The following is a 26091-nucleotide window of genomic DNA, read 5'->3' as shown; positions in this document are numbered from 1 at the left end:
AAACGACATTTTTTTTCATGTCCGTGGATCCTCCAAAAATCAAGGAAGACCCACGGATGAAAAAACGGTCACGGATCACGGGCCTACGGACCCAGTTTTTGCGGATCGTGAAAAAATACTGTTGTGTGCATGCATGATTGATTTCTTCCACTTATCTTAACACTCATTTATCTTGGTGGCCTTATCAGCCCTTCTTAGAGGATTTTGCTATTGTTCAACAATATTGCATGAGCATAATTTTTGCAAACCATTTATTGTTTATGGTCCTCAGATTATTTTGTAAATTTTCTTTTCAAAATGTTATGGTCGAACAAAACTTGAAACAAAAAATACAAAAGACCGCAATAAAGAATATTGTAAAAAAACAAACAAATATTACGATTGTTCGAAAAATTCATAAACATCATATTTTAAAAAATAACTAATAGAAATGTTCTTTAGTTGATAGAACCAAGAAATGATTATGTAATGATGAGTAATACACCTAACTGGTTACATCTTCAGACAACTTTCACTAAGCTGTCTTTTTAATCCTGTCTTTGTCTTTTTATTTTTAACCATGGAATAAAATCTTTCTTTACATCCTTTTACGGTATTTGTGCTGTTGATGTGGTGTCTCAAGAGGTGACCGTATTGCACCATTAAAGGGCAACAAACATAAAGGGGGTCATTTACTATCAGAAATGCGCCTATATTAGCGCCACAATCTGCGACTTCTCTCCGCTCATGCCAGGTCTAAAAATGTGGGTGTGGCGTGGGTGTGGGTGCGGGTGGGGACACTTTTCTATGCCTGTTTGAAGCGTAGAAAATGGTCTAAATTTATGCCAGCAAGGAAGCTGTCTTACATTTAGACCGGCGCTGGATACGCCAAAGTTATGTAGAGGCCAGCTCCTCTACAAAACTTTGGCGGATCCACCGCCAGCTAAAAGGCATATTAAGGCCGGCGTCTAAAACGCCGGTCTTAATAAATGACCCCAAAGAGTGTGGTGATGTACACTAGTGATTAATCTTCACACAGAAACTAAAAGTTTTGTGCAATAAACTACTGTAACTCTTAGTCAGGACAACGTATTGGTCGGTTATGTGGCTATTGAGCCCTTCCTTCAGTTTTAATAAGAATCTACCGATGTTCCTGAATGTAAATGCATACTTAACAAGTTCTTCAATATTAATCTAATCCATCTATACTATATGGGAGCTCCCACACAAAAATGAAGTTGCTATAGCAATGAAGCAAATTAAAGCAGTTGGGTGAAAATTCAGCCTCTAGAAATTATTGCTGACAAACGGCAATCACAGGAAAACATCTTCCGCATAAGGAAATTGTCAGTTATTGTAGAAGATGGAATTTGTAATACATATTTAAATGTAATTTCTAGATAGATATCTTTATGTGTGGTTATGCAAAACGAGCCAGTAATTTTGCCTCCTTAGGAGTTCATTTGAATGCTGAGAGGATTGTTTTGGTGAACCAAGTTGGTTCAATTTGCTGTCATTTTGGCCCTTTTTTTGAGGGGGGCAGCCAAATTCAACCTCCATCCCCCAGGCTGTTTTGTTGGCGAGAAATACATGCGTCTTAGGCCTCATGCACACGACCGTTGTGTGCATCCGTGGCCGTTGTGCCGTTTTCCGTTTTTTTTCGCGGACCCATTGACTTTCAATGGGTCCGTGGAAAAATCGGAAAATGCACCGTTTTGCAGCCGAGGCCGTGATCCGTGTATCCTGTCCGTCAAAAAAATAGGACCTGTCCTATTTTTTTGACGGACAACGGTTCACGGACCCATTCAAGTCAATGGGTCCGTGAAAGAACACGGATGCACACAAGATTGGCATCCGTGTCCGTAGGTTGCTTTCATACAGACGGATCCGAAGATCCGTCTGCATAAAAGCTTTTTCTGATCTAAGTTTTCACTTCGTGAAAACTCATTTCCGACAGTATATTCTAACACAGAAGCGTTCCCATGGTGATGGGGACGCTTCTAGTTAGAATACACTGCAAACTTTGTACAAGACTGCCCCCTGCTGCCTGGCAGCACCCGATCTCTTACAGGGGGATATGATAGCACAATTAACCTCTTCAGGTGCGGCACCTAAAGGGGTTAATTGTACTATCATATTCCCCTGTAAGAGATCAGGGCTGCCAGGCAGCAGGGGGCAGCCCCCCCCCTCCCCAGTTTGAATATCGTTGGTGGCACAGTGTGCCCCCACCATCGCCCCCCCTCCCTCCCTCTATTGTATTAAATCGTTGGTGGCACAGTGTGCCAACCACCATCGGCCCCCCTCCCTCCCTCTATTGTATTAAATCGTTGGTGGCACAGTGTGCCAACCACCATCGGCCCCCCTCCCTCCCTCTATTGTATTAAATCGTTGGTGGCACAGTGTGCCAACCACCATCGCCCCCCCCCCCTCCCTCTATAGCAGTAACATTGGTGGCAGTGTGCGGTCTCAACAGTAGAAGATTCATACTTACCTGCTTGCTGCTGCGATGTCTGTGAACGGCCGGGAGCTCCTCCTACTGGTAAGTGACAGTTCTTTAGCAATGCGCCGCACAGACCTTTCACTTACCAGTAGGAGGAGCTCCCGGCCGGACACAGACATCGCAGCAGCAAGCAGGTAAGTATGAATCTTCTACTGTTGAGACCGCACACTGCCACCAATGTTACTGCTATAGAGGGAGGGGGGGGCGATGGTGGTTGGCACACTGTGCCACCAACGATTTAATACAATAGAGGGAGGGAGGGGGGCCGATGGTGGTTGGCACACTGTGCCACCAACGATTTAATACAATAGAGGGAGGGAGGGGGGCCGATGGTGGTTGGCACACTGTGCCACCAACGATTTAATACAATAGAGGGAGGGAGGGGGGGCGATGGTGGGGGCACACTGTGCCACCAACGATATTCAAACTGGGGAGGGGGGGGGGGGGCTGCCCCCTGCTGCCTGGCAGCCCTGATCTCTTACAGGGGAATATGATAGTACAATTAACCCCTTTAGGTGCCGCACCTAAAAGGGTTAATTGTGCTATCATATCCCCCAGTAAGAGATCGGGTGCTGCCAGGCAGCAGGGGGCAGTCTTGTACAAAGTTTGTAGTGTATTCTAACCTGAAGCGTCCCCATCACCATGGGAACGCCTCTGTGTTAGAATATACTGTCGGATCTGAGGTTCACGAAGTAGCTCATATCCGACAGTATATTCTAACATAGAGGCGTTCCCATGGTGATGGGGACGCTTCAAGTTAAAATATACCATCGGATTGGAGAAAACTCCAATCCGATGGTATAAAAGAACTCCAGACTTTACATTGAAAGTCAATGGGGACGGATCCGTTTGAAATGGCACCATATTGTGTCAACATCAAACGGATCCGTCCCCATTGACTTGCATTGTAATTCAGGACGGATCCGTTTGGCTCCGCACGGCCAGGCGGACACCAAAACTACTTTTTTTTCATGTCCGTGGATCCTCCAAAAATCAAGGAAGACCCACGGACGAAAAAACGGTCACGGATCACGGACCTACGGACCCCGTTTTTGCGGACCGTGAAAAAAAACGGTCGTGTGCATGAGGCCTTAGGCTAAGAGACTGCTACTGGCCGTGCCTGTTACACCAGCTTTGATAACTAACACAGATTTTCAGTGATTGATCGCTAGGCCTAGCAATAGTAACAAGCATCTGTCTAGCTACGTAAAATGTGTCTGTACAGCACATCTTCCACACTGCAAAAGGCACCAGAACTATGGTACAATGGCTTATTCATATAACGCTTCTGCATCACATGTCCTGAAAGGAAATTTCTCAACCACCGAAGTTTTTTGAAAGTGCCAAAAGGGTTTTCTCATCTCTACAGATAACATATTGGATCACCCATCCGAAAGTAAATTTCTGTGCATGACACAGTTCCCACACCCAGTAGTGTAACTAGAACTAATTGGGCCCCACAGCAAACTTTTTAACCCCTCTCCAGCAACTTTTTTGCAACCCCCAACTCACAAGCAACCCCCACTCCCATGGCTAGTCAAGATCGAGCTCTCAGACGAGGCCTGGGAGCCGCGCCGTCCATTTCCTACAGTGTCAGTGTATATAATGCCATTGCATAATACTGTTGAGGGGGCCCTGACAATAAAATCTTTTAGTCCTCCTCCTGAGAGGGCCCCTTGTGAGTTTCGGGCCCGAAAACAGCTGCTTCCCCTGTAGCTATGCCCCTGCCCACACCAATGAGCACTCATTATCCACCAGTACCTACTAGTAATATCATCCATACATTATCCATATGAAGAAATTTGAAGAATGCTTTATTTATTTTTTATTGCACCACCCCTCAATGCTGCCCTAGGCAACTGCCTATTTTGCCTACCCCCGAATTTTCCAGTCCTGAATTTGGTATATGTTTGATGTACATTAAACAGTTTTTTTTTGTTTTGGACAGTTTAGATTATGCTTGAACTGGTCCAAAGGCATGACTTGTGTGCAAAATGTTATCTTCTGTTTGGTTAGACAAACACATCAAAAGCCTAAACAAATGTAGTAACGTGAGATTAGCTCCACCAAAGGAGATCTAGATTAGACAGTGGTAAATAGATTCTGCCTTGCTTGACCGTCTATGTCATCCATCTGTTTGTCCTGTACTACAAACAAGCAGAGCATATACTAGTGCACTATGCCATCATACTTGTCTAGCCAGTTTGGGCATATTTGGATAGATACACAGACTGAATGTTTCCCACCAACTCTGTTTACTATGCGTGGCTGACAGGGCGGCTCGTATAGCATGATGCAAATATCCTCCCTTGGTACATACACTACAAGCACAAGAGGAACTACTACGTCATTTCTGTGTACTGAGCTCTGCAATAAATAACAATGTAATGGGAATGACATCAGTACCTTACAGGCACAGAAAAGCTAATGATAATATTTGCTGTAGCATGCAATCCTCATCATATATCAGCTGTCTTGTCGGAAGAGCAGTAGTCAGAGTGAAATAATTTACCTGGCCGTAATCTGCTGAAAACATGAATAAAATAGGCCGGATGTACCTGTTTTATTCTATTGTTTTTCCTTATGATAAGCAGCGTCAACCTGACAACTGCTTATCTTTCCAAGTTCTCTCAAAGCCTGATAATGAAAGAGCATAGAAGACACAGATCATACCTACCCTACTGCATATGCAAAACAAAAAATAAATAAAGAGTATTAAGAATCAGTACAAATACCCCTTCCCTTTACCTAACATGTGCCAGGCTACTTTCACTAATGTACTAAAGGTATCCAGCAGGCTGTTCCAGCAGAAGAACATCCTGCCAGAGTTCGCCGTATCCAGCATAACTGGATAGGACCACATTGACTATAATGGGATCTGGCAGGGATTTGGATGGTTTCTGACATGAACGCCAGATATTAGCCAGACACAAACTGGTGCATGCATGCCCGAAACCAGCTGGATCTCATTATAGTCAATGGGCTCTGGCATTGATCGGCAGTATATGGCTAGGCTGGATCTGGTGAACTCCAGCAGGCTATTCCTCTGCTGAAACTGCCTCATGGATACCTTTTAACACAGAGGTTAAAGTATCCTAAGACTGGTGTCTTGTTATTTGGTGGAAGGGTCTTTGGACCCCCTCAGTCACCATGGCTTGGGTGCAATTTGTATGTCTGCACCACCTTTAGCTATGTTCTCGCCTAAAAACAAGTGCAAAAATAAGTAAGCCCAGGTACCAATATCCTGTTTGATGTGGAAAGATTTTGCATGTTTCATGTTCACATGCATCTGTATTACACAGAAAAACTGATATTCCAGACCCTAATATTGTCTTTCCAGTCTTATCTAAGTATTTTACATGATTATTTATGGGTGCTAGGGAAGGGAAATATAGTAAAAACCTTTTATTCTCAAGCCTTGAAGTGGCAATAATTATTCTAATATTTGTCATTGAACAAACTCAAAGAGAGTATGCAATCAGAACATGACATAGTGTTTGAATAACATTTTAAGTTAAAGTGAGTGTGTCACTTCAACGTTTTGTTTGATCTGTAGGGGAATTGATTAGACGCTTTTTGTAATACACTGTCCCTATGTTGTGTGAAATGTATTTTTCCTGACTACTCGTTTAGAACATTAAAACAGTTTTTAATAAAATTCAACTAACTTAGGCTACTTTCACACCTGCGTTCAGGTGTCCGCTCGTGAGCTCCGTTTGAAGGGGCTCACGAGCGGCCCTGAACGCAGCCGTCTGGCCCTAATGCATTCTCAGTGGAGGCGGATCCACTGAGAATGCATCCGTCTGCCAGCGTTCAGCCTCCGCTCAGTGAGCGGACACCTGAACGCTGCAAGCAGCGTTCGGGTGTCCGCCTGGCCGTGCGGAGGCGAGCGGATCCGTTCCGACTTACAATGTAAGTCAATGGGGACGGATCCGCTTGAAGATGACACCATATGGCTCAATCTTCAAGCGGATCCGTCCCCCATTGACTTTCAATGTAAAGTCTGAACGGATCCGCTCAGGCTACTTTCACACTTAGAAAATTTTTCTAAGTTCTAATGCAGACGGATCCGTTCTGAACGGAGCCTCCGTCTGCATTAATATGAGCGGATCCATTCAGAACGGATCCGATCGAACGCTAGTGTGAAAGTAGCCTTACCTAATAAAATATATTACAAAAAAGTTTACTAACTTCCCCTACACATAAAAAAGATGTTTATACTGGTGACCTATCCTCTGGATAGGTCATCATCAGTATTTGGTCAGTGGGCATCTGACTCCCGAGACCCTCGCCGATTACCTGTTTGAGAAGGTGCTGGCACTCCTGTGTGCACCATGGCCTTCTACATGCTGACCAAGTGTCGTACATTCTATAGCGGTGTGCTTAGTGTTGCAGCTCAGCCTAGGCTATGCGACTGATAAACGTGATGTCGCTGTCCTAGAGAAAGCTGTGAGAATAGTCTTGGAAAACCCCTTTAAATATACTTTTTTAGAACTTATGGTGATCATTTTCATTGACCACTAAGTCTAATAATATATTTAGACTTCCTGTTCTGTAAAGATCACTTTCAGCAGTCCTCTCATTATCATGACAATCAGGTTTAAATGAAAGATAGCACCTCTGTATAGATACACATAAACCATAATAGGTGATGGTAACAGCTAGAGACCAATGAGTCCCCTTCAGTCTATCTTATGGCCCATGTGGAAGCTGTTAAATATATCTCTAAATGTTGTTAACAACTGCTTGAGTAAGATGGCTTCCCTAATATTTTTTGCATAGAAAACTGAATATACGGCAAATATATACAATTAAAAAATAAAATCAAATTACAAAAAAAATCACTATCTGGTTCAATTGGTAGAAAAAAAATATATATATACATGACACATTCTCTTGAACTAGAGTATATCACTCCAAAAGGTAAGTAGGACTAAAACACCAAGTTAAACAGTAACCTCTTCACAAGACCACCCCCTTATCCAGACAAGATTTCTTTTTACATACCGGTATATTCAGTGTCACCATATATTATGCAAGAGAAATTAAAATTTTCATCAAATATCATCTAGCAACTTACACTGACCTTATTTGCAGCAGTCAGTAGTCTGGAGTACTTTTGCAGTCAAAAGACTGTTGTAAATTATAGTCCAAAAGTTGCTCGCTGTTTTCCTGTGTCTTTTTTACAAGAAGGTGTTGGAGCATTAAGGTACCCATACACATTAGTCTAAAGTTGAAGAAAATTTATGATTTTAACTAAAAGGATAGCTCATCCGATGAAATGTAACAATGAACAATCTCTTTAGCCGACCGATGACAGACTGGCATCATCTGAGAAGTCAACCGTGTTTGAAATGTTTGTCTGATAGTCAGATGAAAGATCTTTTGTTCAAAGAAAGATTGTGAATGAAAGATCTTTCTTTGAAAGAACATTCCCAGAAAGACCTTTTGTCCATCGCCTGGTTTCATTGAACATGTATGGATAGTCTGAACAACTGTAACAGCCGATATGGATGAATATAAGTAGGGTCATGTCTGGGAAATGATCATTCTCCAGATGTTTGTTTGTTCAACTGCTGTACAACCATCAACCAACTTCTAAGTAATGTGTATGTCCAGCTTTAAAAAATCTCATCATACTGATCGGCTAACCAGATAACCTGTTACTATTAACCAAATCTAGTTGTAATAATTGTAAGTAAAAAGCCAACAGCTATATTTCCTGTCTTCTCAATTGGGGAACAGTGAGAACACCCCATACTCCCATACTGTTGTCCAGTCCCACCACAATCAGCAGATTTGGCCAATGTTCATTTAGTGTGTATGACCACCTTAAAGGGAACCTGTAACCAGGATTTTGGGTATAGAGCTGAGGAAATGGGCTGCTAGATGGCCGCTAGCACATCTGCAATACCCAGTCCCCATAGCTCTGTGTGCTTTTATTGTGTATAAAAAACGATTTTATACATATGCAAATTAACCTGAGATGAGTCAGAGCTTGAAAATATGACTCTTCTCTGGTCACACAAGTAAGATGTGACTCTTATGTTAATTTGCATATGTATCAAATAGTTTTTTTACACAATAAAAGCACACAGAGCTATGGGAACTGGGTATTGGGGATGTGCTAGCGGCCATCTAGCAACCCATGTCCTCAGCTCTATACCCAAAATCCCGGTGACAGGTTCCCTTTAATTTCTGATTTCATAAAAAGGAAGACATTATTCTGAAACATAATGTAGGGCCAGGTTAAGGACTTTATTGGTCACATTTCTTGCAAAGAATGCACACCCTGTTGACAGACTGCCATGGCACTTCCTTTTTTTTTTTCCAAGTATGGGATTCTGTAGACCAATATATCTTTGTGTAACAAGATACAGATTAAAAAAAGGGAAGAAATATTAACTAACCAGATTCTTTTTTTCACAACCTCTTTAGAATAATCACTAATTCCTCTATCCTCCCAGGTGCTTTGATTAGAGATGAGCGAATTTCATGTTATGAAATTTGTTCATGCTTCGTTTGGTGGTAAAAGCAGAATTGCGTTATGGATTCCGTTACCACGGACCATGACGCAATTCTATGACGGAATGCATAAAGGAATGCCTTTAGAGGATCTGTCCCGTTTCCGTTATGCAGGAGAGGACTCCCCTGCATAACAGAAATGGGACGGAATCGTTTTGCAGCCCATAAACTTCTATTATGACAGAATGAATAATGGAATTGCGTTAAGGTCTGTGGTAAAGGAATCCATAACGCAATTTTGCTTTTACCACCAAACGAAGCATGAAAAATTTCAAAATATGAAATTCGCTCATCTTTAGCTTTGATTAAACAGGTAAGTGTCTGTACAGATTTTTCCATTAAGCCTGAGAGACAAGAAACTTCTTAACTGTCCAATATATGTCGTTTCTGGTGAGATAAAATATGTTCAACTTTTGTTGGCATTTCTACTGACCTGAACACTATACAAATAGTTGTAATATATGATAATAATCTCACATGTATAATATGTGGCTACTACCAGCACTGCTAACTAGTAATTGCGAGTAGTATTTTTGTGTCAATGTAAATTACATCAGGCTTTTTCTAGCTAGGGCCAGGGACAGGAAGCTTATGTATGAAGCTGACACTCAGGCTCATCCTGGACCCGGTAACACCCAGTACAGGTCTGGAACATCCCCAGAAGCAGACCAGTAATGTAAGACTGAGTGGTGTAGAGAAAGCCCAGCAGTTATAACTTGTCTGACTAGTACCCATCCTCAGGAGTTGCCTCCGGCACCTGAGCATACAAACCCTAATTTTACCCAATGTGAGAATCTCCACATGCCAAGATGGATTTTGTGGAAATATACCATAAGTACTTAAACCTGTTCAGAGAATAGAGCAGAAGAGTTTGCCGGCCATGAGGGATATAACTTTCTTTTTCTTTGCATTGCATATTATAGTTACTAGTGAAGTACGGATTGAGAAGGACTGCTTTAAAGAGACACCTTTTGGCCTATTACTACCTGTGCAGCTGTGAAACCTGTAGCATCTGTGAAAGTACATTTTGTGAACAACTTCTTGTCTATCACATGATAAGAACTGTGCCAACCAATGGATTTGGCATTATGCTAAACCTAGGGGTGTTATCCTGACGGCTTCCTGTTTTTAATCATTTGACCCCTATAAAGGGATATGGTCTTCACTGCAGGGAATGCACCAGGATGCTACCTCTTAGGCCCCTTTCACACGGGCGTTGCGGGAAAATGTGCGGGTGCGTTGCGGGAACACCCACGATTTATTGTAATGCGTTTTGCACTCGCATGAGAAAAATCGTGCGTGTTTGGTACCCAAACCTGAACTTCTTCAGAAGTTCGGGCTTGGGATCGGTGTTCTGTAGATTGTATTATTTTCCCTATTTTCACTTGCTCGCTTAGCCCGGCATCTCCTTCTGTCTTCATCTTAGCTTTTTGTAGCAACAAGGACCTTTGGTGACGTCACAGTCATCACATGATCCATCACCATGGTAAAAGATCATGTGATGGATCATGTGATGACTGTGACGTCACCAAAGGTCCTTGTTGCTACACAAAGCTAAGATGAAGACAGAAGGAGATGTCGGGCTAAGCGAGCAAGTGGATTAAGGTTTGTTAAATTATTATTATTATTTTTTTTTAACCCTTCCAGCGCTATTTTACTATGCATTCTGTATTCAGAATGCTATTCTTTTCCCTTATAACCATGTTATAAGGGAAAATAAAAATGATCGGGTCTCCATCCCGATCATCTCCTAGCAACCGTGCGTGAAAATCGCACCGCATCCGCACTTGCTTGCGGATGCTTGCGATTTTCACGCAACCCCATTCACTTCTATGGGGCTTGCGTTGCGTGGATTATCGCACCGCAACGCACAAAGAGGAGCATGCTGCGATTTTCACGCAACGCATAAGCGATGTGTGAAAATCACCGCTCATGTGAACAGCCCCATAGAAATGAATGGGTCGGTATTCAGTGTGGGTGCAATGCGTTCAACTCACGCATCGCATCCGCGCGGAATACTCGCCCGTGTAAAAGGGGCCTTAGAGTAGTCTTTCTGTGGCTGGCTGCTGACCCATGGGGGCCAGAAAAAACTGTGCGTGGCACTGAGAGAACAGGCAAAGATCCAATTTCCTGCTTTTAAAATGACAGATGGACAAACAGCAAAATACATCTGAGTTTCAGTGGTACTGCTGAGCATGATAACAGAATGTGGCATGCACTTATCCTAAAACATTTATTTCCTGGGATTAGCACTAATGAGTCTATATGTCCCTGCAAAGAGCTGCTGTCAGATATTGTTAGATGGCATGTTTCTTACTGTCAGTGTGTTTTTTCACTAATGCTTTATACATTACTTGCCTATGTGTTTGACTCTGTGAAAAGCAGAAGTGTGTTAGTCATATATCAAGACAGCATGCAAATAGCCTTCAACAAGGAATGGCTGATATTTTCCTAGATTCCACGTAATGGTCTAATAGAAGCTGACTGTGTACAGAGGTTTGTGAATATAAAAAATGTGCATGATTGTAATATTACTTTGGAACATGCACCATTTGCCTTTTCCATTTGGGAAATTATCGGTCTTTAGACGCACAGCAATTTTAGTTATGGCCCTGATTATGTTCAGGCCCCAAAAAAATAAAGTCACTTAAACTAGTCACTGGCACTCTGTTCCATTACCAAGGGGCCTATTCCCGCTGCTTCCAGTCCCCTGTGGACCGGAAGTGTGACGCCCCATTCGTAATTTTACCGCTGCATTCATTCACTGGCCTCAGGGGTCACATGGGGTCAGGGGCCTCAGGGGTCACATGTTCCCCAGGAGCACGTGACTGCTGAGGCTAGTGAATAGCATTAAAGGGGTTGTTTTTTTTTATACATAGGAGCAGAATGCTGTAAAAAGGTTTTTAAAAAGTCACACTCACCACACTAATTCCCCACAATGCTTTTAAGGTTGCCCCCCCAGTCTACAGGAAATTATCACTCAGCCAATTCGTGGCAGAGGCGGATCACTGCTGTGGCCACGGATCGGTTGAGCGGTCATTTCCTTGGCTTGTTGAGAGGAACCAGAAAGCAAAGACTGGCAGGAGACCCAGGAAGTTTCAGAAGCAGAGCAACAAGCGGGGGATCAGTGAGTATGATTTTTTTAAAATATTTTTACAACATTCTAAGGGGTCATGCACACGGCCGTTCCGTGCATTGGGGACCACAATTTGCTGTGCGGCTGCCACAGACGGATCCGGACCCATTCAACTTGCATGGGTCCGTGATCCGTCCGCACTGCAAAAAAATAGAACATGTTCTATTTTTTGCAGTGCGGAGGCACGGACAATAAACCCACCGAAGAACTCCGTAGTGGTTCTGTGCCTCCATTCCACACTGCACCTTCCGGATTGTGGATCCATTCATGGGAATGGGTCTGCATCCGTGATTTGGTGCAAAAACGTCCGGGACCCGTATATTGCGGACCCGCTGTTTGTGGGCCACAATACGGGCCCAGCCAGCACACGTGTGCATGAGCCCTAAGTCTGTGCAAAAAAAAAAAAAAAAAATATATATATATATATATCTGCCAAACAACCCCTTTAAAAACTAACTTGTGCTATTGGTAAATCTGGAAATATTTTTGGTGAAGTTATCTAAAAATCTGCAGCCTCGCAATCAGTTTCTAATAGAAGTAGTTCCAGGAAGATTTCACAGCGCTGCGGTGACAAAGCTGTGACAAAACCATAAATATTAACACATCTTTGTTTTTAGAAATGTCTGTTTTTTCCCCCCAGTGTTAATATGTTTCATTTTTTAAATTATTTCACATCTTTCCTTTTAGGCCTCATGTACACAGTGCCTAAATCCATGGGTCCATACTGTATCCCTGTGTGCCTTTATATGGAAGAATAGGTTTCCTATTTCGGCTTCATGCGTATTCCACTAAAAATAAATTGTCCAATTTGTCCTTGGTCATCCTTGTAACTTCCACAGAGGTGAAAGGAGGATTCTGGGAGTTGTAGTTTTAGAACATCTGGAGGGCTTGTTCTGTTGTCATGCCAGCTCCTTGCCCATGGCTTTATGGCCTGCTGCCTCATATGTAATATTACAATTCATTTAATCGGCTGTTGTGATTCTGATATAGGGCAGGGCAGTGGTGGAAACACAGTTCCTAGGAAGTCCTGCCAATAAACACAACATTTGCCTACTACTCTGCCTATGCCTGCTACTCTAGGTATAAGGCCTCTTTCACACTACAGTATGTCCATTTCAGTGTTTTGCGGTCCATTTTTCACAGATCCGTTGTTCCGTTTTTTTGCTTCCGTTGTGGTTCCGTTGTTCCGTTCCGTTTTTCCGTATGGCATATACAGTATACAGTAATTACATAGAAAAAATTTGGCTGGGCATAACATTTTCAATAGATGGTTCAGAAAAAACGGAACGGAAACGGAAGACATACGGATGCATTTCCGTTTTTTTTGCGGACCCATTGACTTGAATGGAGCCACGGACCGCGATTTGCGGCCAAATATAGGGCATGTTTTATCTTTCAACGGAACGGAAAAACGGAAATACGGAAACGGAATGCATACGGAACACATTCCGTTTTTTTTGCGGAACCATTGAAATGAATGGTTCCGTATACGGACCGTATACGGAACGCAAAAAACGGACCGCAAAACGGAAAAAAAAACGGTAGTGTGAAAGAGGCCTAATACAGCCGTATTAAGCACAGCCGCCTGTATTCTGTATGGGGGGGGGGGGGGGGAGATTAGAGGACTTATGCCTATTCAAAATTAGAGAAATGCTAAGAATATAAAGCTGAAAAATCAATAACTTCACATTCCAGCTACTCAAAATCCTGATCATGAAGTGAGTACAAGCAGAAGACCCCATCAGTGATGTGTAATCTTTAAAGCATGCATACAGCTAGAGGAGGCAAAAAAGGAGTCTCAAAAAGTGACTTTATTTGTATCGTTTTCAATTGAGTATCAACAACTTCCATCTCCAGGTCTAGCATCACCTGGGAAGAATGTAGAGTTTGTTTTTGAAACCACCTGGAAACCAAATCCCTAATTCCCAGGCTAATTTGTTGTAAGCTTCGCAAAATCAATTAATTTCCAAGTGCTTTGCCACAGAAATGAGCAAGAGGCATTACTGTAGAAGGCTGCATGCATAAACTATTTTTTAGCAACACAAATCATGGATATAGATATAGGCACGAAGGGAAAACATGACAACTACTCAACGGCAATAGTGTACAGGCCACATGTGACCAGGACAGCCCATATAACCTCTGTCCTAACCGGATCTGTTACCATTTTTATAGGAGGTCTATATGCCAGCAAATTAATATCTATGGGTCAGCCTCCCATGGTTATCTTGTACTGATTATAGTGTATCCTGTTCTTTCAGTAAATGTCTACATACAGAGTATACTGTATATCTGTGGCCCATACAATTCATACAAGATATAAACACAGCTTGTTTTGCTAAAGGTGCCTTTATATGGGCAGGCAATTATAGGGAATGGATGTTTGTTTCTGATGATTGCCTGCTTGAAGTAAGAGCTGCTGTTACATATAGCAATCATCTACCCTGTATCGCTCGTCGCAAAACAGATTCATTGGGGAACATTTATCAAGACTGACACTTTCTGATCCGGTTTTGATATTAACTGCACTGCCAGAGGATGAGCCTAATTTATGACATGGAGCAGGTCTCATCATAAATTAGGTGCATCATCAGGCCTAAACAGAAATTTTGTAGATTTCCAGCTTCATTTACGCCAGAAAACTGGTATAAATGATGATAAATTTGCTGACACCTAACCACGCCCCCTTTCTGCCCTTGCCATACACCCTTTTCGAAAAGTGGCTTTTAACTCCACTTTTCTGGTGCAGAAAGATGATAAATCTCCCCCATTGTTTCTGGGCAGGTTGATCTGCTGCCTAGAAACTATTGGGATCATTTATTAAACTGGTGTAAAGTAGAACTGGCTTAGTTGCCCATAGCAACCAATCAGATTTCACCTTTAATTTTTGACAGCTTCTTTGGAAAATGAAAGGTGGAATCTGATTGGTTGCTATGGGCAACTAAGCCAGTTCTACTTTACACCAGTTTGATAAATGAACCCATATGATTTTGGAGGCTGTATCAACAATGCTTTCAGCAGATGTGTGAGCTTGTTTGCTCATTCACCAGGTGGTTAGTGAAATCTTTACATGAGCCAATTATTGGGAATAAGTGTACTGTAGGTTATTGACACCATCAGTAAAATATCTTATGATGGGATTAGTTCCTTACACTGTGATTGACCTCCAAAAAGAACAGAAAAAGAGACGAATTAGGATACCACACAAATTAGTTTACCTTTCTATCCAATGGAACAGATTTATTTTGGGTTACAACACATGTTTTATTGGCATAGACAAGCAGATATTGCTATGAATCTTCTTTTTATCAACATTAGGTCTCATGCACACGGCCGTTGTTTTTGTCCGCATCCGAGTCGCAGTTTTGGCGGCTCGGATGCGGACCCATTCACTTCAATGGGGCCGCAAAAGATGCGGACAGCATTCCGTGTGCTGTCCGCTTCCGTTGCTCTGTTCCGTGGCCCTGCAAAAAAAATATAACCTGTTCTATTCTTGTCCGCGCTTTGCGGACAAAAATAGGCAGTTATATTAAAGGCTGTCCGTGCCTTTCCGCAAATTGCGGAACGCACACGGGCGCCATCAGTGTTTTGCGGATCCGCGATCTGCAGACCACAAAACACGGTCGTGTGCATGTAGCCTTAAAGGACTATCAGCAGATTTGTACCTATGAGACTGGCTGACCTGTTCCATCTGCACTTGGCAGCTAAAGGTATCTGTGTTGGTCCCATGTTAACATGTGCCCACATTTCTGAGAATTTAATTATATGCAAATGAGCAGGGGCGGATTGGCAATAGACCCTAGAAGAAAATTTCCCTGTTGGCCGATGCCTATGAGGGCCACTCAAGCCCTCCTCACGGCCGCAAGCTGGGTACATAATGATCTGATTCTCTCCTACTCACCTGACCAGCGGCAACCATCCTGAATTCAACTGTATCCAAGTCCTCAGGACAGCTATACAGTTGAATACTGTTCAGCAGGTGGCAGTATTTTGTGCTGCACTGTGGTATTTGGTTCAGTTGGGGAGGTATATTCCTCTACCCTATGGTTTTGATGGCCCTCCTGCTTCTGTTGTTCCTGCCTAATTATGTTGCCTTCTTTCAATTTGGACCCGCCTGCAACATTGGGCCACTTTTAAGTTCTTTTCCAGGGCCACTTTTAGTTCCCAGTCTGCCCCTGCAAATGAGCATCTAGGAGCAATGGTCTCAGCTCTCTCCGCAAGGGCAACGCCCCCGTTGCTCCTACAGGCTAATTTGCATATAATAAAACATAATTGTTCTCAGCAATGCAGGCACATATCAACATGAGACCAACACAGATGCCTTCAGCTGCCAAGTGCACATGTAACAGTTCAGCCAGTTTCATAGGTACAAAACTGCTGACAGATGCCCTTTAAGGAGCTCATACATAAGGTAAGTGTCAGCTTGAACTCACTTGTTTTGGCTGGATCAGCTGACCAGGTAATGTGTATGAGGTTCACCAGACTGTACCCCAATGGTAGAAATCAGTGGAAAGAAGGATGAGAGTATTGATTTTCAACATGCCCCGCCTTTTGTCTATCCTCTCCCCATTGATAAATGTACATCCCATTAGCCATTATAGAAGTAAAGGGTATGGGCACGTTTGTAGGTACAATTCTAACTTCAGACACGTCCAAAAGACATGTCTACAGACATGTCAGAAGTCAGTAGCTTCTGATACATCACATCAATCATCTCCCACAAAATCCAACATGATGTCTGTTTGCTGTAGATAAGTACTACATGTACTATGGCATGTCACGCGTTACTGTGGATGAAACTCTTTTAAGAAGCTGAAATGCTGCACTTTGTGAACACGGGTGAATAAATCACTACTGCTTGACTTTACTGGACTGCTGTTTCTCTTCCATTTGCTGTATGCTAACTGGATCCCAACTAGAGCTTGCACCTATTATTCTGAGAGATGTATTTATAGTGCTGCTTCCTCTTTTCCTTGGGTAGTTTAATATTTTTCTAAGGCCTCATGCACACGACCGTTGTGTGCATCCGTGGCCGTTGTGCCGTTTTCCGTTTTTTTCACGGACCCATTGACTTTCAATGGGTCCGTGGAAAAATCGGAAAATGCACCGTTTGGCAGCCGCATCCGTGATCCGTTTTTCCTGGCCGTGAAAAAAATATGACCTGTCCTATTTTTTTCACGGCCAACGGTTCACGGACCCATTCAAGTCAATGGGTCCGTGAAAAATCACGGATGCACACAAGATTGTCATCCGTGTCCGTGATCCGTGTCCGTGATCCGTGTCCGTTTTTTCCTATCATTTCAATGGCAAACTTGACTTACATTTTTTTTTCATTTTTCATGTCCGTGGATCCTCCAAAAAACAAGGAAGACCCACGGACGAAAAAACGGTCACGGATCACGGACCTACGGACCCCATTTTTGCGGACCTTAAAAAAAAAAACGGTCGTGTGCATGAGGCCTAATTTATAGCAATTTCTAAAAATTTATGCCGTTTCTAAAAAAAAAATAAAAAAAATTGGACAACCGATTTAAAGGGAGTATGTGACTAGTGACACCCCTTATCTGACAAAGTTGAGTACCAAATAGGTGTTTCTCACCTGATTACAGACAAAATTCACTTGTTAAATATGTAAACGAGGAATTTGGTGCAACAAGGGTGGCGCTATTGCTCTCATTGGACACATAGTCTTCTCCTTTTTCTGGCCAGCCCCACCCTCAGACAGTTGATTCACAGAGCCAGGCAGTATCAATCAAATATCGCCTGTCTCTGTATTCTCGTATATATGCGCCATTTGATTGCATATCCAAGCTTACACAGCAATCTGGTTTGCATCCCGGAGGAGTCACTGGGCTGTACTGCAAATGTGCCAATATGAAATTAAATGGCACATGGGCAAGAATACATATTGACAGTAGTAATGAAATCTCGTCTGCTCTGTAAATCAATGGTCTGTGGGAGGCTCTGGCCAGAGGAAGGAGTGGGACTTATGTGCAACGAGGACCACAGCGCCACCCTCATTGCACCAAAGTCCTCATTTTTATAGTTGGAATTTCTCTGCAGGGGAATCTTGGATCTTCAAGACGAGGACGGCATTGTAATCAGGTGGGAGCGAAACTATTACCCTCTAATTTTGCACAATGTGGAATATATATAAGAGGTAATGTATGTGAGGGGTGGTGGGGGGATGCTGATGTAATAAGTTCCAATTGCATCCCATTAGGTTCAGGCTTTAATTTTCTAATGATGCCTTGTAAAATAAAGGTCGGGATATTTTTGGTTTCTGTGCTATTTGTAATTGCATATGCAATACATATATATTATCTACACCTCAGTAATTGCCAAATACTTGTAATTATGGTAAAGGTTACTCCTCATATTTCACCAGGCTTGGAATGATGCATTGATGACAGAAATCTGATCTATCAAAAGCCTTATCTAAGTATTTGGTGGAAGTTTTATACTTTCATTGTTCGCCTGTTGAACTTGTTCCCAGAGTCAGAAGAATTCTCTTGTCACCATGTGTTAAGTCATCTCCTTGGATCTGTTACTAAGCAAGAAAGAGTCTTGACTTGAGCTATGCACAGAGCAGTGACACACACCATGAGCAGGCGTCTTACTGCGCAGCAGCTTTATTGCACTGTGCTACATACAGCTCACAGCCTGGGGCAACGAATCTCAGGCATTGTGTCAATGAGGCTCATCACAACCAAGAACCAACTGTCACCTACACACAATCAGTCACTGCCACATAAATACATCTCTCCTGCAGTGGTATAAGACAACGAGGAGCTTAGTGTCTCTCATCAGTCTGTTTCACAGAACATATCTCCAATAAGACTCATCAGCAAGATCCACCTTAAACCTTTGCTTAAAGGGGTTCTCCGGGACTTAAGAAAATGAAAATACGTAAATATTACTTTATTATAAATATATTCCAAAATACCTTTTATTAGTTATAATGGCTCATTTTGTCTAGGGTGCAATGAATAGGAGAAACAAAATGGCCGCTGTCCTATTAGTACATACACAACCTGTCCTAATCCCACAGAAGGATAAGTTACTTTACAACACTGAAGTAAAGAGCTGCCTCATCCTCCTTTCTGCTCTGCTTGTCAGGAATTATGATCCTGGATACAGTTTAATATGATATTTAGCTGAATATTTGTGGGAATGGAGTTCTCGAGGAGACATGAAGTTCAGAAAGGACAGACTGTAGTAATGTGGGGCTGTGGCAAAGGAGACTGCATACAAGTGCTGCTGCTCATTAGCCACATCTGCTCATGAACTCCATTCCCACAGAGATTCAGCTAAAGATCTTATCATCTGTATTCAGGATCATAATCCCTGTCAATCAGAGCAGAGAGGAGGATGAGGCAGCTCTTTATCTCAGTGTTGTCAAGTAACTTGTCCTCCTGTGTGATTAGGACAGGTTTTGTGTGCACTAATTGGACGGTGGCCATTTTGTTTCCCCTGATGATCTTTCCCCAGACAAACGAACAATTATAACTAATGAAAAGTATTTCAGAATATATTTATAATGAAGTAATATTTAAGTATTTTCATTTTATTCATTCCTGGACAACCCCTTTAAAAAAGTTTTCATACAAAATACTACTACCCATAAGTTTAAGGGCTTGATCACACAATGTGATATTCATCGGGTTAGGCTAGGGCTTCACCGCGACTGATTGATCTTAAGTATTGAACTACATCTCAGTCCAATCTTGTAGACTGCAGCTGTAGTTCAATAGTTAAACTCAATCAGTCGCACTACAAAAAGTCACAGTGTAGCCCAGGGCTTATTATCTTAATGCACTAGGCATTCCATAGAAGTCACTTTTGCACGGTGTGGGGCAGATTTATCAAAACTGGTGGAAAGGAAAACTAGTTGTCCAAATTGAAGTGAACTAATCAGATTCCACCTACTTAGGGTTCATGCACATGAAAGTATTTTCTTTCTGTGTCCATTCCGTATTTTTTTTTGCGGTACGTATGTGGAACCATTTACTCCAATTTGGCCGCATTGCCGTTCCGCAAAAAAAAATAGAATATGTCCTATTATATTCCACATTGGATAAGATTGTTCTATTTAGGGGGCGGAATGCACATGGCCAGTATCTGTGTTTTGCGGATCTGCAATTTGCAGCAAAATTGTAATTTGAGTCCTAAGCCAGTGTTCCTTTCCACCAGTTTTGATAAATCTCCCTATGTGCTAGTGAATGGGGCTGAGAACACACCATAATCACCAGTTATCACTGGGGAACTGCGGTCTAAAGGCTCATCAATCATTCTACAGCGATTAATGTCGGTCTTAGCTTCGGCTAAACATCCAGTTAACCCAAACTATTTAAAGGCGTATTCCTATCACAGAGAAGGTGGGCTGTTTCCATAACTTCCACAGAAATAATTGGAGAAAGCCACACATGTGCGCAGCCTCCGCTCCAACCATTCTCTACCTAGATGAGACGGCCCTGGCCACCTCACTAGTTGGGACAAGGGTTAGGAGATTCCTATTCTGGAGATAGCTGTGGGTCCTACAGGGCCCACACCCATTAGGCACTTATTGAATATGTTGTGGATATGCCATAAATGCCCTTGTCAGATTATTGGGAACCAGCATTCATACGAACGCTCGTTTCCGACAATCTGCCTGTGTAAAGGTCCTGTAGATCATCCGATGAACAAGCTAAAATCTTTCATGCGGACACCTAAAGGTAGGTTGACACGGCCTAATGGAGCAGGCGATTGTCATGAAAAAAGCACTCCTTCCCGACAACCGCCTACTCATCAATGGGGTAAAGAGCTGAATTTACATGCAGTGATCTCCTTTTATTGTATAGGGAAGAGTGATGGCTACTGGCATTGGTCATCTCCATACAGGTTCATTGTTTCTGGCCAGCACGATCTGCTGCACATGAACAATGATTGGGGCATCCGCATTAAATATTGTTTTACATAATGAACGAATGTTGTTCTTTCATCAGTTGATCTGTGGCGTCTTTACACAGGCAGATTATCGGGAACGGATCATTGTTTCTGGTCAGCAGATTATGATGTCTAAACAGTACTGTGCTGCCCAGAAACAATGGGGCATTTTCACACCACTCTTTGTTTCCCCTTGTGCAACCGGAGAATTCGACTAATTTATATTTAGGTGTGTGGCTCATCATAAATTTGGCTAATCCTCTAGCAGCCGTGCGCCAGGCGGAAAAACTTAGCCAGCCCCAGGCTGCGTAGTTTCTAGCAACATGCACGCCAGATAGGCTGTTAGGCTGAGTTCACATCACCGTTTAGCTTTCCGTTCTTCTGATCCATCAGAAGAAGAGAGAAAGAGAGAGAAAAAACATGATCCTGTAAAAAAAAAAAATATACGAATCTTGTTGCATCAGTTGTGATCTGTTTGAGACATTTCCGTCTGAGATTGTTTTTTTTTGGCCGGAAAAAAGATACTGCATGCAAAAATCATGTTCTGAGCGGACACCCAACAGACCCCATTATAGTCTATGGGGTCTTTAGGCTCCGTTACGCTCAGTTAGGTCTCACTTATCTGCAGAATCCGTCCTTTCCGTTCTCCGGCTCCTCAACGGAGCCGGAGAACGGAAAGGAGAAACGGTGATGTGAAAGGAGCCTAAGATTAATAAATGAACCCCTTTGACTTTATACAATAATGCAAATTCATGTGCAGCTTTTTCTTCTGAATAGACACTTTCAATCTTAGGGTACCTGCACACGATGCGGATTATGCACGTTTTTTCTTCCCGGATTTTTGTGAGGAAGAATCGTCACATAAAACCGTACCAGTGAGGTGTATGGGATTAGACAAATCTCACGTAAATGTAGCTGTTTTTCTATGTGGAAAATGACCTGCTGTGCGGATTTAGAAATCCACAGCATGCCAATTGTTTGTGCGATTTCTTTTTATACGGATTTCATTGCAAAGGGTGAGAACTGCGGAAAATGCGCATCAAATCTGCAACAAAACCCACAAGTAACACATGCTGTATTTGGTTACTGAATCCTATTAGGGTATAAGCATGTCAGAGAGGGGGAGTGCAGACCCTGCACTGGAGAAGGTGCCTGCTTGTGAATTGATTGGGTGCTGGGCGATGCCTTATCACATTACTGCTGCAGGGGAAATGTTATAAGAGCCCACAGCTGAACCCCAGGGGTCCAGCCCACAGACCCCTGCTGATCAGCTCATTAGAAAAAACCCTTTCATCATAGAACACTTTTCCTTTAAAACAATATGGGACGCCAAGGCTTCAGCCTGTCAAATAAACCTCATCACAACCAACGGACAAGGTATTTGCATTTAATTCTTAATACGTATAAAGCAAAATAGCTTATTGTCAATGCTGTAAGCTTGTGGTCGCATGTAGATGATTACAGAACACACGCAGTCTACATCCTCCGACATAACCGTACGCAGCCTATAACTAATAAGACCTGTTTACGCCATCAATACTGCATTACTTGTTTGTAGGCATTCCTTCATCCTAGGGAACTACAGGAAGGCAAACAGCAAAGTGGAAAAGCAAGTGACATGTAGGAAAGTCCACACAATGGTCCAAGACACAAAAGTTTTCATACCCCTGCTGTGTGCATGCCAACAACAGACAGACACATCCTTCCATCCCCCCTGCAGCCATGAACATTTGGATAATGCATTGCAGCAAACTGAATAAATCAGCATGGCTTTCTTCTATATGTTTTATAGTGCAAGATCTCGGAATGTAACCGTTCGGGTACAACCACACGGCGCGGTCGTGTCACGGCTGTGTTCGAGTACCAATCGGTTGAGAGGGCCACAGCGAGCTCTAATTAACTTAATGAAGACTGCACTGCTCATTGAGTCTGTTAATAGCCGTACAGCACGTTCAATACCACGCGGCCATTAACAACACAGATCCACCGAACAGCGCAGTCTTCATTACTTTAATTAGAGCTCGCTGCGGCCCTTTCGGTCGCTTGACACTAGAACACAGCAGTGCCGTGACATGGTCGCACAATGTGGATGTACCCTTATTGTCATCTTATTCCTCCTCACTTTACAAATATTAGATACACTTATGTTACGTATAACAGTGTTAAAGGCTTTTTGTACCTATCACACTGGCTGACCTGTACCATGTGCCCTTGGCAGCTGAAGGCATCTGTGTTGGTCCCATGTTCATATGTGCCCGGATTGCTGAGAAAAATGATGTTTTAATATGTGCAAATGACCCTCTAGGACAGGCATCCTCAAACTGCGGCCCTCCAGCTGTTGCAAAACTACAACTCCCAGCATGCCAGAACAACCTACAGGTATCAGCCTACAGCAGGGCATTGTGGGAGTTGTAGTTTTACAACAGCTTGAGGGCCGCAGTTTGAGAATGCCTGCTCTAGGAGCAATGGGGCCGTTGCCGTTACACCTAAAGGCTCTACTCTCTCTGCGCCTACTGTGCAATGCCGGCACATATGAACATGGGACCAACACAGATGCCTTCAGCTGCCAAGCGTACATGGAACAGGTCGGCCAAGTCTGACAGATGCCCTTTAAATAGCTAAAATATTCATCCTAACCATGAAGCAGAGCTGCATTTGTCACTCATTATGTCTATATTAATATACTCTTAGGGTCCATTTACACATCCGTATGTGTTTTGTGGATCTGCAAAACACGGACATCGGCAATGTGCGTTCCGCATTTTGCAGACTGCACATCGCCGGCACATCTGCGGACAAGAATAGGACATGTTCTATTTTTTTGCGGAACGAAAGTGCAGATCCACGGATGCGGACAGCACATTCCAGCCCCATTGAAAATGAACGGGTCCCACCTGTTCCGAAAAATTGCAGAACGGAGGCAGACCCATTTTGCAGACATGTGAATGGACCCTTAAGGCGCATTTACACTGTACCGACAAGCAGACAATTATCAGTAATAACGTTCCTTCCCGACAATTGCTTCGTCAGTGGAGGTGAAGAGCCGCATTTACACGCAGTGATCACCTCCACTGTATGAAGACAAGTGACGTCTCCTGCTATCACTTGTCCTCACACAGATTCATTGTTTCTGGGCAGCAGAGCGCTGTTTACGTGGCAATCTATTCCCCAGAAATGAAGATTGAGGTGTCCGCATGAAAGATGAATTCACCCGATGAACTAGCTTGTTCATTAAGTTATCTATGGCACCTTTACACAGGCGGATCATTGGGAACGAGCATTTGTAGTAACATTTCTTCCTGATAATCTGCCCGACAACTGGGCCCTGTAAACCAGCCATTAGTTGAGATAATGCAGCAGGTGTAACCCACTGATGTCAACCTTAGACCAGTGCCAAATGACAAACTCAGCCTCTCTGCATCAGTATAAATACTGATAGGAGATCATTTCCTGAACCTTTATTTTGCGCACACTGTAAGAACATTGAGGCCCATATGACGTTCACATTTATATTCAAATGAAATTAATAACATATAACTCCAAAGTGGTGGAGAATTCTCAAGCACATTTATCAACCCCTGTGCCAAATAAGTGTTGTAAAAAAGTAGCAAATTTTGGCACGACATTTGTGTGCGAAAATTTGCAACTTTTTGTGATTTTATGCCGCTCTTGTCACATTTGATAAGTGAGTGGAAAAGAGGGCATGGTTACCTATTAGTTGTGCACCAGATTTATAAACTGACTGTTTAATAAGTTGGAAAAAAATATGCCATCTTATTGCAGTAAGAGCTTAGTATAAAAAAACTGAAGTAGTGTTACGTGTAAAGATGCCTCAAACTTGTCAGACAACTTGCAGCATTTGATAAATTTGGCACAAATTTTGGCAATGCAGACTAAGTTCAAGCATAGCCGTCATGATAAATACCCCACTGTTTACCCCTTACCTTTAAGCTTTTCGTTATACTCTGTCCTGTCAGATTGACTCCTGCGCAATGTGCCTGTGTTCCCATGGTCCCCATTCACAGCATGTTCCACAATTGTATCAGTTTTCCTCCTCTCTAACATATAGAGCCTGCTCTTGAGAAAGGTCAAGTTCTTCTTCTTGAACCCCCCGCCATCTTTCCCATTGGGGTCCTTGGTGTCCATGGTCAGTCATGTATAGTATAATTCCGGTTCCAACTGTTATATTTTAGCAGCCCCGCGATGCAGCAATGGAATGAGTCAGCGCTGCCAGAGATCAGCTGTCCCAGTGCTAGTAACCTGTCTATAGCAGACACCTGTACAGCGTACAGCTCCACCCCGATGATGTCACCTTACAGTCTACCTGAGGGCTTGTCACCTGAGAGGCAGGCAAAGCAGCCCTGCCTGCTTCCTACCCTGGCAAAACTTAACCTCCCAAGGCAGAGGTGTGTGCAGTCTTCCCTTAACTCCTTCACGGATAATGAAGCCTGGAATAGTTGCATGGACCTTTAGCACTGAGGGAGGGGGGGGGGGGGGGTCCAACCTCGGCATTCACTGCTTTTATTGTCCTTCTTCTATTGTGTTAGCCTTTCAGGACTAACACAGAAGCTTCTTTAGGAGGCATGCTAACATGGGGGCACTTATTACACCCCAGGAGAGATTCGTGGATGTTATTTGGGTCCACTTTGGTTTGTATGGTAATACCTAATGGTTGCACCTTGCCAGATTATGAGTTTGCGTTATCTCTTGTAACTTACTCCAATTTCCTTCACTGATGAAAGGATTGTTAAGAAGTAAAGCTAACAAACCAAGCCCTGTCACAACCCCCACTCATCATTCTCCTTCTCAAGAAGCTGCCTCTGCTTCTGCGTGCTCACTTGGCATAGTCTCCAGTGCCTTGAATATGAGCCCTGGCGTTATTTTATGATTTACTTTGCATGCTAAATGATGGCGGAAAAGGTTTGTCTATTTATTGAGATGTCTCAGGCTTATTTCTTCATTAAAGACAAAATATTTGAAAGATTTCCAAGACACTGAAATTACATATGAGACTCAAAAATGC

The 26091-nt window shown here is 42.9% G+C and overlaps 1 protein-coding gene across 1 annotated transcript in view; it reads right to left on the bottom strand.

Moving 5' to 3' along the window:
- ARHGEF38 (Rho guanine nucleotide exchange factor 38) overlaps window positions 1-25329 on the bottom strand; it is a 100635-nt gene extending 75306 nt beyond the window's left edge. The window contains exon 1 of the mRNA XM_044276792.1: window positions 25013-25329. Within this exon, the coding sequence (XP_044132727.1) occupies window positions 25013-25214 (202 nt within the window). The 5' untranslated portion in view covers window positions 25215-25329. The remainder of the gene's footprint in view (window positions 1-25012) is intronic.
- Window positions 25330-26091: the final 762 nt, after the last annotated feature.

This window comes from Bufo gargarizans, chromosome 1, assembly GCF_014858855.1.
Source record: "Bufo gargarizans isolate SCDJY-AF-19 chromosome 1, ASM1485885v1, whole genome shotgun sequence".
NCBI lineage: Eukaryota > Metazoa > Chordata > Amphibia > Anura > Bufonidae > Bufo > Bufo gargarizans.
Note: the sequence above shows the minus strand (reverse complement) of the source record. Positions and strands in the feature narration are given on the sequence as shown.